This window comes from Plasmodium yoelii (assembly GCF_900002385.2).
Source record: "Plasmodium yoelii strain 17X genome assembly, chromosome: 3".
Lineage (NCBI taxonomy): Eukaryota > Apicomplexa > Aconoidasida > Haemosporida > Plasmodiidae > Plasmodium > Plasmodium yoelii.
The window spans coordinates 528,275-542,635 of record NC_036175.2 but is presented as its reverse complement, the minus strand read 5'-3'; the positions used below and the strand labels follow the sequence as shown (position 1 = coordinate 542,635).

Here is a 14,361-nt window from a genome sequence, read left to right as displayed (position 1 = left end):
GACATGTATTCTTTACAAAAAAAAAAAAAAAAAAAAAAAAAAAAAAAACTATATATATATATATATATATATATCTTTCTTAATACTATCAACCTTATTTTATCATTTTTAATTCTTTATAATTATCCACATAAATTATGTCTATAATATATACCAATAATATACTCTCTTTATTCCTTAAAAAAAAAAAGACATATTTATAAATCCAATTAAATAATTTAAGCGTGCATAATATATTTTTGTATACTTGCACATTAAACAAAATAAAAAAATGATCTTTTAAGATAATTATTCCGAACTTTGACATATTTCCTTTTTAGTTTTAAAATTTCGAAAATCTATTAACACTAAGTTATTTCACTCTCTTTCTTATCTCTCCATATATGATTTTACATTTTTTTTTTAACAAAATATCCGACATTTACATACATAGAAAACTTATAATAATCACATACCAAATCAATGTATTACATATAAATTAAAGATCGCATTTTGTTAAAAATAAAAAATATATACATAATCGAAAGGCTAGTTCATGAGTTTATATATGTATATACTATGTTTAATTTATGGATTTATGTTTTTTTTTTTTTTTTTTTTTATTAGTTAAAATAATAAACAGGAAATATATACTGACATATCATTCTAAACACGTTTTCTTTATTATTATTTTAAAATGTGTCTTTTCTCCTTTTTTTATAATACTACATACAAGTTTAAGGAAAAAACAAATATCTTTCATTATACGATTTTTACTAATTTTTTTTTAATTCAAAAAATTAATATTTTTTTTTTTTTTTCTTTCATTGTTTTAGTAACCATATTTTACTACTTTACTACCTATTCGAAATTTTGCATTACAAATAAATTAAATTAATTTGTTCATAAAAAAAAGAGTTGTTTCCATATTTGTTCTGATTGGCAATATATTTTTTTTTTTATTATATTATATTTTATTATTTTTTTTTTTCTGTATTTTTCATGTATGTTAATTTTTAAAATGAAATTACTCGATTTTGTTCTGAATGCTCATAATTTTTCTTTTTTTGAATTACCGAGTTTTCAGATAACAATTTTTTGCATACATACTTGTATACAACATTTCACCTTTTTTGTATTTCCGTGTGCCATCGTCTGACTAGCTGTGTGCTAGCCAATCACATACATATACAAATATATATAATTATATACATAATTATATACATATATACATTTTTTACCTTGCCAAGTAATAACATTTTTGCTATTATTTTTTTTAACCATTCACACACATGTATGTACGTACGTATGAATGTACAATTATATTAACAAGCAATATTTTTTTCCGTTTGTGGTTTATTTTTTTTTGTTTTTTGGGCATTTTTGTTAGCATTTCATTTCCTTTTTAATAAAATGATTCCCAAAATTTTGGACGATTGGAGAATATCTTTTTTTTTCAATTTGACTACATTTATAATTCAACAAATATGGCTGTATTATATACTTTTCCACTACAACAAATTTATATTATTACTGTGTGTGTTTGACATATATATATTTATCCAGTTGTGTTTTAACAACTCTCAAGCATTTTCTGCAATCAAGGGAGGAACATGTTGGTTATTGTATGTTTATTCAATAGCTATTAAAGTAATATTTATGTATTTTTTTGCATTTAGTGATAATGATATATTAGAAAACACAAGAACAGATTATTATAATAAAAGCATAGTATTTATATTATTAAGTTTAAGTACCCTTATATATACAGCCTTATCAGTCAAATCATATAAACAATTATATCCTGATGAAAATACTATATCTAATGAAAAAATTTTCCATAAAGATTTAATTTTACATGTAGTTATAGATTTATTTGACATATTTGAATTATTATTTACGTTACTTAGATTACCACATATTATTGAAAGTACAAATTTTTGGATAAAAATAATTGGAGGAGTTTTAATATCATTTTCTGTGTATTTAAATGGATATTCATTTCCTATTATATCAATAGTTGCAGAAAAAAATAGTAAAAATTTAGATTTAGGAGACATATATTTTTGTAAAAAACATTCTGCTGTTATTGGGATTATTTTGATTGACATTCCATTTATGATATTACGATTTTATTTATTAGTATTTTATTTTTCAAATATACATTTTCAACCTCTTTTAATTAAAAATATTTGTTTTATACCAATTAAATGTATTACCATAAAACGATGTAATCTAATTTTCAAAAAATTGAGAAAAGATATAGATTATTCAGATACCAATTCTAAAACTAATACTAGAATAAGTGTGGTCAATGATACTGTGCCCACTGTTAATAATACAAATAGCAATTTAAAGTGTAACAATTTAAATAATATTAATAATAATAATAATGGAGCCGAACTTGAAAATATATCAGAAAATGAGACACCAATGGGTAATATGATAGGTCGAAATAGTAAATCGATTTATTTAAACAATTTAGTTTATAGAAAAAAATTTTCTATTATGTCTGTGAATGGTATTATAAAAAATAATTTTATTGATGCTCAAAATGGAAAATTTGGAAAAAATGAACCAAACACTCTAATTTTAGGAGACAACACACATAATAATCGAATGAATGGAAATCGAGTAATTAATTTTGATGAGGAAGATGGTCAAGGAAAAAAAACAAATAAAAAATTATTTTTTGATGAGTTTAATAATGATGATAATGGGGTATCTAATTTAAAAGAATCTTTTGAAAAAATTGTAGAAAATAGCATATTAGATATTCGAAATATAAATAAAAATACAATTAGAAAGAAATATATTATGAACAAGTTAATGCATATAAATACATCAAATAATGAAAAATATCATTGCTATTTAGATGCAAATTTAAAAGTTTCATACCAAAATCAATTACGATTAATGATACCATATATTATATATTGTATTGGAAAAATAGCCATGTCTTTATTTATTTATTTTTTTTATGCAAAAATAGACATATATAATTTAAAATTAATATTAACATCCAATAATATATATTCCAAATTATTTGAAAATAATAATATAATATTTCTTGTTGCTCTTTCTATTATTTTAGGAAATTCAATCATATCTTTTTTTTCTTTTATATTTATATCCTCATTTTTTGAAGTCGTATTTTTTGTTTTGTTTATATTTGTTAAATGTTTTTCAGATTTTTTATTTTTATTATTACTTGCATATACTAATATTTTTGAAATATTTTTAAGAAATATTAATCAGTCAGATAAGTATGCACCCTATTTTTTCTTAAGTTTTTCAGTTATACCATCTTTTAAAATAATCAGAAATATTTACATATTTTTATGTTCATTATCTGGAAGACAATTTATTGGATATATTATAAGACCATTTACAAATGACGAAAGAAAAAATAAATTACAAAATTTTTTAAATATAAGAGAGTACCATAACATATCCCAAAATATTACAACATACTTAAATAGGGAATTTAATTTTTTTAGTAATAATGAAATAAATTCAAAAAAAAAATTTAAAGGAGATTATAAAGGATTTATATCAATAGCTTCCCTTTTGATATATATTAATACAAAATATATGCATGGGTTATGCTCAGTTTCAACATTAATGATTGGAAATAATTTTATTAAAAATTTGCGTCTAAATTATAATATAAGAAATGCACACTTTTTGTTAATATTATCTGATTTTTTAATTAGATTTTCTCTACTATTATTTATATATATTAATTATAAAGCTAATATTATTTCTTATAAATATACCCAATATTTTTATTATGGAATTACAGCTATATTTTCTCTTGATATTTTTTTAAAATATTTCTACATGGTTTTGTCACACAGTTATAGAATATCTACAATGCACAAATTAGAACTAAAATCGATATACGAAGATATTTATTATAATACCAAGACAAAGAAGGAAAATTCCAAAAACTATTTTAAAAATATGTACAACAAATATCAGACAAATACTTTTTACTATCACAATATTCCTCTTTTTTCGGAGTTCGCCTAATTTGATAAACTCCTCTTCCATATTTAAACCCCCACACACACGTTATTATTTTTATGCATTTTTGTACATTTTATGCATTTTTATACATTTTTATACATTTTATGCATTTTTATACATTTTTATACATTTTTATACATTTTTATACATTTTTATACATGTTTATACATTTTTATACATTTTTATGTATTTTTTGTTTTTTTCTCTGGCAATAGCCAACTGCTAAATTACATGACTCGTTCATGCGATATTCCTCCAGCTACTAGCTATTTAGAATATTTTATTGAAATTTGTCTGAACATACATATTTTTCTTCAATTTTTAATTAATTCATTGCATTATTTTTTTTGTTTATTTGGCTATTTCTCTGTTTTTCCATATGTTGCAAACTATTTGAACAAACAACTTGTTTCATCATTTATCATATAAACCTTTTTTTTTCAATTTAAAAAAAATGAAAGCATATGCTTAAACAAATAAAAATATTCTGAAATACCGTTTTCAGCGTAGTGCAAAAAAATAATGACAACAAAATAATGACAACAAAATAATGATAACAAAATAACGATAACAAAATAATGACAACAAAATAATGACAACAAAATAATGATAACAAAATAAAATTAAAAAAAACGAAAAAAATATAAACAAATTAAATCATGTCTATATGCACACCAAATTTCAGAAAAAAAAATAACGGAAAAATTTAAAAGATAAAGATACGATTTAATTAAAATAAAAACATCTATTTTAATCAACTGTTCATATATACAAATATGTTTGTGACTTACCCAATTATCTGTTTAATTAACTGAAGCTTTTCAGTAACAATATTTTTTAAATCTTCACTATTTTTTTCATCAAAATTTGAAATTGAATTTATATTTTCTCCTAATGTCTGAGTATTCTCTATTGGATTAGTTGAGGTTGGCTCACCAAATATGTTCCACGATGAAATGGCATAATTAATTGTATTAATAGCATCACTTATTGTTGTATCATTTAATAATGTACCATTTAATGGTGGACTATTTACTGTTTGGTTATTTAGCGTTGTGCTCTGTTTTATATTAAGCATTTCAATAATTTCATCTAGTGTTTTAATTAGAGATTTTAAATAAAGACGATGATTTGTTTCCCCTTCAATTAACTTATTTTGTACGTTAAGATATTTTTCTTCTAACAATTCTAGTGTTAATAAATCATCTTTATTATATTTTTCTCCTTTCTTACCATTTTTCGATTTTTCTTTTTTTTTTTTATTTTTTTCTTTCTTTTCTTCTATCTTTATATTACTATTTTTATCTGGGATATTCTCTTCTCCTATTTTTTCATTTTCTGTACTTTCACTATTTGTTTCATTTCTCTCCTTTACCTTTTTATTAATATCTTCTATTTTATTTGTCTTAAAATCTGTAGTCGATTTTTGTAAATCATTTTCTATATTTTCACTTTTATTTTCTTGAAAAATAACATTATTTGATGTATTTAATTGTGTATTATTAAACATTTTTTTTTTTTCATTTATTTCTTCTTGTAATTTATTTATTTTATCTTCTTTTTCTTTTAATTCAATTTCTCTCTCCATTATAGTTGCTTCCTTTTCTATCAAATGTGCTTCTTTCTCTACTGCACGGACCTCTTTTTCCGCCACTTTGGCTTCGATCTCTTTCACTTTGTTTTCGATCTCGTTCACTCTGTTTTCTCTCTCTTCAACTTTGTTTTCGATCTCCTTCACTTTATTTTCTCTCTCCTTCACTTTTTTTTCTCTCTCTTTCACTTTATTTTCTCTCTCGGTTACTCTTGCCTCTCTTTCCCCAACTCTATAGGCAGCATTTGAGGTCGTTATATCTTCTTGATTATCCTTCTCTGATATTTGTTTTTTATTTATTTTTGCTTTTTTTAATTTTTCTTCACATTCGTTTATTAAATTCTCCATTTCAGTATTTTGCAACTGTAATTTTTCATTGTACATATTAATAATATTTTTAATTTCTTCATCTTTATTATTTAACATAATTGAATATTCTTGAATTTGCTTTTGTAATATTTCATCATTATTTAATTTATTTACCTCTGATTTTGTTTTAACGTTACATAAATCTGTAACTCTTTTTATTTGACTTTTACAATCTTCTTGAATTTGTTCAATGATACTATTATTTTTTTCATTAATATTTTTTATTTTTTCTTCATAATTCTCTTTATCTTCTTTCCATTTTGTTTTCAGTTCCTCTATCATTATTTTATTATGTTCTTGAATTGATTTTATTTTTTCTTCAAATTCGATTTTGTCTTGGTTAGATTTTTGCATGATTACTTCTTTTTGTATTTCATTTTCTTCTTGCATTTTTTTTATAATTTTTTCCAATTCTAATTTTTCACACTCTTCAATTTCTTTTATTTTATTTCTTAAATTTTGTATGACATTCTCTTGCTCTTTTAGAGAATTAGCCAAGTTTTCATTTTCACTTTCTTTCTCTTTTAGTTGTGAATTTAATTTATCCCAATCATTATTTAATTTTTTAATTTCAATTTCATACGAATTTTTTATTTTGTTCAGTTCATTTATTTCATTGGTCATCTTTTCTATCTTGCTGTTCAGAATTTTTTTGTTCTCTTTTGTGTGCAAATCATATTTTTCCTCAATTTTTTCTCTCACATTTTTTAACTCATTTTTAATATCCTCTATGTATGTTTCTTTATCCCGTAGTTTTTGCTCATAGTTTTGTATAATTTGTTTATTTTCATTTTTAATAGTATATATATTTTTATTTATTTCTGTATTTTTTATTTCCTCTTTGATTATTTGGCTTTTTAAATCGTTTACTAGCTCATTTAGTTTTTTATTTTGTTCATGTAATTTTTCTCTTTGTTCATTTATATTTTTTAATTCTATTTCACCATTTTTAATAGCATTAGCATTTTCTTTGATTTTTATATGATTAATTTCTTCTTTTTTTATTAAATTATTTTCTAAAATCTTTATTTTATCATCTCTAGATTTTATTAATGAGTTATGTCTTTTTAATTCTTCACTTAATTTTTCATTTTGTTCTGAACAATTATTTATGGCTAGCTCCTGTTTTTTAATTATATTTAAATGTTTTTTTAATTCATTATTTTGTTTTTGTATTTTTTTTTTTAAATAATAACAATTTTTCTTTAGTAAAATAAATTTGCAAGATTTTTTTTTAAGAGCTTCTTTTAACTCTTCTTTACAACAACACAACCGTTTTATATTTTCTTTATATTCTTTATTTTGTTTATTTAATTCTGTACATACTTTATATATATTACTATTTAATGTCTGTGCTTTTGATTCTTTATTTTTTTTTTCTAGTTCGATTTCTTTCAATTCTTGTTGTAATTTTTCATTTTTTTTTTTCATAAAATATATTTCTTTTTGTACATTTTCTTTCTCTCTTTTTAAACTCTCTGTATTTTTATTAATTTTATTTATTTTACTTACACATTTTTTTAATTCAAAATTTATTCCATGTATATTATTTAATAATCTTTTATTTTTTCCTTTCATATATTTTAATTGATTTTTATTAATTTTTCGATTTTTTTCAAAACATATTTTATATTCTCTAATATGTTTTTTTAGTTTTTTTATTTCACCAATCATATCTCTTTCCTTTTCCTTAAAATCTTTTAATTTAAAAACATTATAATAATTTTTTTTTTTTAATTCAATTATTTTATTTTCTTCTTTTGTTAATTTATCTTTTAGCTCACTTATTCTTTTTTCATCATTTTTTTTATCATTACATATTTTTAAATTGTCTTTTTCTAAAATTTTTAATTTTTCCATTTTCATTTTCATTTCTTCATAGCTCTTACACCGTTCCATAAAATTGTTCTTAACAACTTCGATTTCGTTTTTAGTTTCTTCTAACTCTTGTTTTTTTTCCTATAAAAAAAATAAAATAAAAAAATAATAACATTTTAAATTTTAAATCCATTTTAAATATGATATCATCAACATAGCAAAGTAAACAAAATAGGGGAAATGACAAAACGAGATATGGATGAACGTGTCTTGTTAAATTTTTTATGGAATCGATTTATTATATATAGGAATATTTTCGAAAAGTTATATTTTGTTCTTTATATAAAATACCTCATAATATTTTTTCATATTAATCAGATTTTGAATAGATAAATAAATTTCATCTATATCTTTATCTGCATTAATTAGGAGATTATCATTTGTTTTGTCTAATTTATTTCCAAATGCTTCATATAAAACATTTTGATCATTATTTTTTTTTAAATATATCAGAATATTATGAATTTTATCTGTACATTTATTAAAAATATCTTCTTTATTTTTCCAAGTTTCTAAATCTGTTTTGACATTTTTTAATTCCAATTTTAGATCGTTATTAACTAAGGTTAATTCATTTTTTTCATCATATAATAATTTATTTTTCACATATGTTTCATTGTATATATTTTTTAAATTTTCTAATTCTATTTTTATTTCATTCATTTCTTGGATTTTTTTTAAATTATCATTTTTATATATATTAGCATTCATTTCATAACATTTTATTTTATTTGTATATTCATTATTTTTTTTTATTTCTTCTTCTAAATCTTTTTTACTACATTTTAATTCGATACTTCTTTTCTCTTTATCATTTTTTAACCATTTTAAATCTTCTTCATATTTATTTAAAACTTTTTTTAATTTTTCTATTTCATTCTGCAATAATATACTCTCGATTTCATTTTTCTCTGACTTTTCGAGGCATACATTGTCTTTGAATTTCAAACCCTCATCATTATTTTTTGTATCAACAGTATCGTCTTCCTATAAATGTCAAATAAAACAAAATTGTACAAATGTATAGATGTATAACTGTATAGATGCATAACTGTATAGTGCATAAATGTATAGATGCATAAATGTATAGATGCATAACTGTATAGATGTATACAGAATTAACAACAGATCTGAAAATAAAGTACGAATTTAACTCATAACATTTTTATTATTGTATTCATTTATTACCTCATTATTTTCCTGATTTAATGCTGAAAATTTAATTTCGATTTGTCGAATTTTGTCTATAATATTTTTTTCAACTTGATTTCTTTTCATATATATGTTATTCAATTTTATATGTATGCTTTTTATTTTTAGAGATAAACAGTTATTCATCCTTTTCTGTTTTTCCAACTCTCTTTTTAACTCCTCGAGCTGAATTTACCCAAAAGATGAAATTAAAATGAACAAGTTAATAACCATTAAATATTCGAAAATTCACACTTTCACAAAATATATTAAAATGGCTAAAATATGTTCCTTTTTTTTTGTTTTATTTTTATTTTTTTATTTTTTTTATTTTATTTTTTTTTTTTTTTTTTTTTTTTATTACCGTTTTTCCATCATCAAACCGAATTAATGATTCATTGTTAAGGACAGAATTAGAGTCCTAATAAAAAAAATAAAAATATTTAAAATGATATAACTTTAAACATAGTTGTGGGATGGAATATATATATATATATGGCCTAATATATTTTTGATAATTCATAAAAATATTTCATTACATTATTATTTTGTGTAGATAATTCCAAGTCTAACAATGATTTTTTTATATTATCTAATTCAGATGTTGTTTTCTCATCGTTTAGTAAATTTTCAATGCTTTTCTTCAGGTCTTCAAAATTTTCTAAAAAAAAAATATTTATATATTTATCTCAAATATATGAATAAATGAAAAATCTATACACCTTGATGTAGACTTAAATTTTTATTTATTTAAAACCATATGATGAAAACATATCTTATGTTTATTTTTTTTACTTCGCTCAAAAGGAACTTCGTTTTCGTCTTTATATGACTAAAAAGAAAAGGACACAAACAATTAGTGAATATAGAAAATGAGGAAAATATGTAATAGCCAAATAATAATCAAGTAACAAGCAAGTGAACATTTTTAAGTTTCGGTTTTACTGTATATGGATCTTTTTCGCTTTCCTTTAAATTTATCATATTTTTTATTATTACTTATGTACACATCCCTCCAAAATTTAAAAAAAAAATATAATAACTCACATTTATCTTAAAATAAAAAAAAAAATAACCAATAGCTAAATAAATGACCAACAAAAATATATCTATACACACAAAAAAAATGTTCTTACATATAAAAATGCGAAAGCTAAAAAAATGTATTTATATATAATTCCGTAGAATTAATATTAATAGCTTTCCGAAAAATTATTTAAAATTTATTTTTCATTTTTTTATTTTTCTTTTCTTTTTTATTTTTTCCCCTTTTTTTTTAATTATTCATATGCACTTCTTTCTCTTTAATCATTTTCTCGCTTTAGAATTGTTCTATTCTTTTCCTATTTTTTTTTTTTTGTAATTTTCGGGATTTATTTTTCCCTACTTATATACTACAAAAAAACAAAAAAAATAATTTTTTAATCTTCCATTTTTTTTTTTACCATACCATTATAAATATAATATTAAAAAGTTAATATAAGAAAGTTTCTTGCCAAAAAATAAATCAAATAAATAAATAAATAAAAATATAAACCCCAAAGAAACAAATGTGTAAATAAATTAACTACCCCCTACCATTGTTGCACCAAATATATTTTTTTTACTATATACACCTCAAATATATCAGGAAACTTATTTTTATATTTTTTTTTCTATAATAAAAGTTATTAAGAAGTTAAAAACAAAATACAAAAAAAAATATAAAATAATGTAGCATATATACGTCAAACATAAACAATAAAAAAAAAGTTATTTTATAAATATTCATCTGAATGCTATTATAACAAAAGGCTATTTAAAAAAAAGAGGCAAAAAAGGGGCAAAAAAAAGAGGGAAAAAAAAGAGGAAAAAAAAGGAGTAAAAAAAAGAGGAAAAAAAAGAGGAAAAAAAAAAGAGAAAACAAAAAAGAAAAAAACGAATAATCCGATGGTATATACATACCCCTCGATAACGCTTGTAGTGACGGGCATCCATATATATGAATATGTGAATATGTAAACATGTGAATATGCGAATAGGTAATAGCAAATGTATATATATATACCTACCCTCAACATGAAAAGTATTGAAAAATATGAAAATAAATGTGTGCAAACCCTTTAACATCGATGAACAAATTAAAAGGCAATTTGCCATACAAATATACGAATGAATAAAAAATAATACATAATGGGAAAAGGAAAGAAAAAGAAAAGAAAAGAAAAGAAAAAAAAAAAAAAAGTCCATAAAAATCGTTTTTGTGTATACTATAATTAAGTCGGTAAACAATCGCTCAAAAATTTGAAAAATTTACACTTTATTTTTACACGTGATATTTACGCTTTATTTTTACACGTGATATTTACACTTTATTTTTACGCGTGACATTTTTACCCTCCCCAACCATATTTACAAATCTTTGTCCAGTTCTAGTGAGCTTTAAAAAGGCACTGAGTGGTTATTGTTCTTTTTATTTTCTGAATTGTTCAGGTAATTTTGTCTATCCAAATGGTTATGCTTAAATTGAATATCAAAATGACCAGTTAATGGAGAAGTCTCATCATATGGGGTATCAAAAATAGAATTGTTTAAATTTGTTGGCACTTCAGTAATTTTAAAATCATCATCTAAATTAAATTCGTTAAAAAAAACATTATTATCTTGAATAATTGTATTACTATTATTATTATTATTATTACTTTCGTTATAAGCAATTTCTGTGTCCATATTAGATAAAACTTCTTTATTTGAATATAATAATATTAAAGCTATCTGTAATATACTTAATACAAAACCACATAAATTAGGGGTTATTAAAAATACATCTTTTAATATGAACCCATATGTCAACCACAAAAATGAACACACCAAACTTCCAATAGATATCTCCAGTGGTATTAAGGAAGAGTTACGCTTTTTTATAACGGTTTGAATATATGATAAAGGTGCGCCAAAATTTACTATACTTGATACAAATGCTATAAACCCGACAAATAATTCATATTGTTCATATGATAATATATATAAAAATATATATAACATAAAACATATAGATCCACAAGTTTTGTAATATGAATACAATTTATGTTTTAACCACATATTTTTACAATTTACATGATATATTATAGAGTAAAATAACCCTAATAATAATCCAACTGAATTCGGAAAAATAATTGCCGAATTATTTAATAATATGCCATATACTAGCCATAAAAATGACGAAAAAAATAAAACAACATATGTCAATCCATCCGATTCTCCTGTTGATTTTTTTTTTAATATTTTAAATACAGATGGTAATAATACTAATTGCATAAATATCGATGATCCTATTGATAATGTTTTCAAAAAATATAAATCTGAATTATTTTCTTCCTTAGAAATATTAATCACATCTTCATTATTTAAAGAATTATTATTAGAAACATTAATCATATTCTCTACTTTTTTATCATTAGAATTAGAAGAAACTGTGTTACTAGATGTTGATCCCGAAATATTATTATCATTTTTTTTTTCTTCACTTTTTGGTGTTATTTCCTTAACCACTGATTCTTCTGTATCTTTAGAAGGTTCATTCCCCTTTTCTTCTACCTTAGTTTCTTTCCCTTTTTCTTCCACCTTAGATTCTTTTCCTTTTTCTTCCACCTTAGATTCTTTTCCTTTTTCTTCTACCTTAGTTTCTTTTCCCTTTTCTTCCGCCTTATCCGTTTTTTCTTTTTCTTCTGGCTTAGGTGTGTTGCCTTGTTCATTATTTGAAGTGACACCCTCCTTTTTTTCGATTTCTTTATTCGATGGAACTTCTGCGATATTTTGTATGAAAGCATGCTTAGAAGGGGATGGCGTACTTTTGTCATTTGGGTTATTAGCACTAACAGAATTGTTACTATTTACAGGGTTGCTATTTGCAGAGTTGCTATTTGCAGAGTTGCTATTTGCAGAGTTACTATTTGCAGAGTTACTATTTGCAGAGTTACTATTTGCAGTGTTACTATTTGCAGTGTTACTATTTGCAGTGTTACTATTTACAGTATTGCTATTTCCAGGAGTTCCATTTTTATTATCATTAATTTTGCCATTTTTCTCTACTTCAATTTCAACTGGTTTGCTTGTAACTGTGTTTGTTTGCTCTTTTTTATTTCCACTTACTACTGTGTGCTCTTTTACTTCCCCTCGTTCGGTTTCATTTCCACTCGATTTTGTATCCCCATTCGGTTTGTCGTCCCTATTTTGTTTATCATCAATACTCAAAGCATTAAGTGCCCAAATATCTCCTCCATTCTTTCCATTAATATGGCACCAAAAAAAAATCAGGAGAAGAATTTGCAATGGTAGCCTTTTCATAATACCCATTTCATTTTTTTAATTTTATAAACTCCTTTAAACAATATAGATATGTTAATCAGACTTTTTATATATAATAATAAATAAAATAAAAAATCAAAAGGATTGTAGTATATGCATGTGTCCAAATACTATTATATATACATACAAATATTACTTTGTATATATTTATAACTTCGCATTTATGGTTTTGATTGGTTGTTTTTCTTTAATTTACAAATTTAGATTTTGATAATAAATTCTTCTTAACACTGTTTATAAATTTATTATACTATCTAACCACTCATTCGCTAAATATAAAATACAATTCATAAAAAAATGATAGTTTTTTTCTTATAAATTAAAAATTATATTCTAAGAATGTTAGTATATAATATTACATATCATAATTTTTTTGTCATAAAATATTTCGAAAAAATGGAAAACAATAAAAAAATATAAATAAATATAGAGTTCAAAGTTTTAATTATACATGAATATTCTTAAAGGGTAAAAAGTATCACATATATACTGCATATATATATATATTGAAGAAAAATAAAATAAAATAAAATAAAAAGCATTTCCGCAAACTTCAATTTTTCCCCTACGATTTTTTAATAAATCTTAAGGTAAAATATGTTAGGATATAAAATTCCAAATTACGATTTTTTATTTTAAAATAAAAGTGAAAATGTTTATAATTACAAAAATCAAACAATAAAATCACGAAGAAAACGTAAAATAAAGCTATGCTAAAAATGGTAAAACTAAAAGGCTAAATACTATATATTAATTATTAATATATTATAAAATTAAATATATACTAATCCATAATATATATATATATAATATATATATTATTATTATATATTATATATATATAATATACGTTCGTTTATATTACTATCAAAGTAAAAAAATGTGTGTAACATTATATGTAAACAGTGCTTAATTCATTTAAAGTTTTTTTTTCTATTTTTTTGCATAAAAGCTAACCAAAAAAAAAAAAAAAA

General features: G+C 21.9%; 3 protein-coding genes across 3 annotated transcripts; 1 reads left to right on the top strand and 2 right to left on the bottom strand.

The window, feature by feature from the left end:
- Positions 1-1,392: 1,392 nt before the first annotated feature.
- Positions 1,393-4,014, top strand: PY17X_0314000 (TMEM121 domain-containing protein, putative; the record flags this gene model as incomplete). Its single annotated transcript, XM_022954992.1, has 1 exon — positions 1,393-4,014. The coding sequence occupies one exon, from the start codon at positions 1,393-1,395 to the stop codon at positions 4,012-4,014; it is 2,622 nt and encodes an 873-aa protein (XP_022811481.1).
- A 784-nt stretch (positions 4,015-4,798) lies between these two features.
- PY17X_0313900 (autophagy-related protein 11, putative) lies at positions 4,799-10,024 on the bottom strand (the record flags this gene model as incomplete). The annotated part of the gene is made up of 7 exons (XM_022954991.1): positions 4,799-7,930; positions 8,141-8,836; positions 9,038-9,226; positions 9,405-9,461; positions 9,580-9,701; positions 9,836-9,872; positions 9,986-10,024. The coding sequence occupies 7 exons, from the start codon at positions 10,022-10,024 to the stop codon at positions 4,799-4,801; spliced, it is 4,272 nt and encodes a 1,423-aa protein (XP_022811480.1).
- A 1,437-nt stretch (positions 10,025-11,461) lies between these two features.
- On the bottom strand, positions 11,462-13,375 carry PY17X_0313800 (uncharacterized protein; the record flags this gene model as incomplete). Its single annotated transcript, XM_723882.1, has 1 exon — positions 11,462-13,375. The coding sequence occupies one exon, from the start codon at positions 13,373-13,375 to the stop codon at positions 11,462-11,464; it is 1,914 nt and encodes a 637-aa protein (XP_728975.1).
- Between the last annotated feature and the right edge of the window lie 986 nt (positions 13,376-14,361).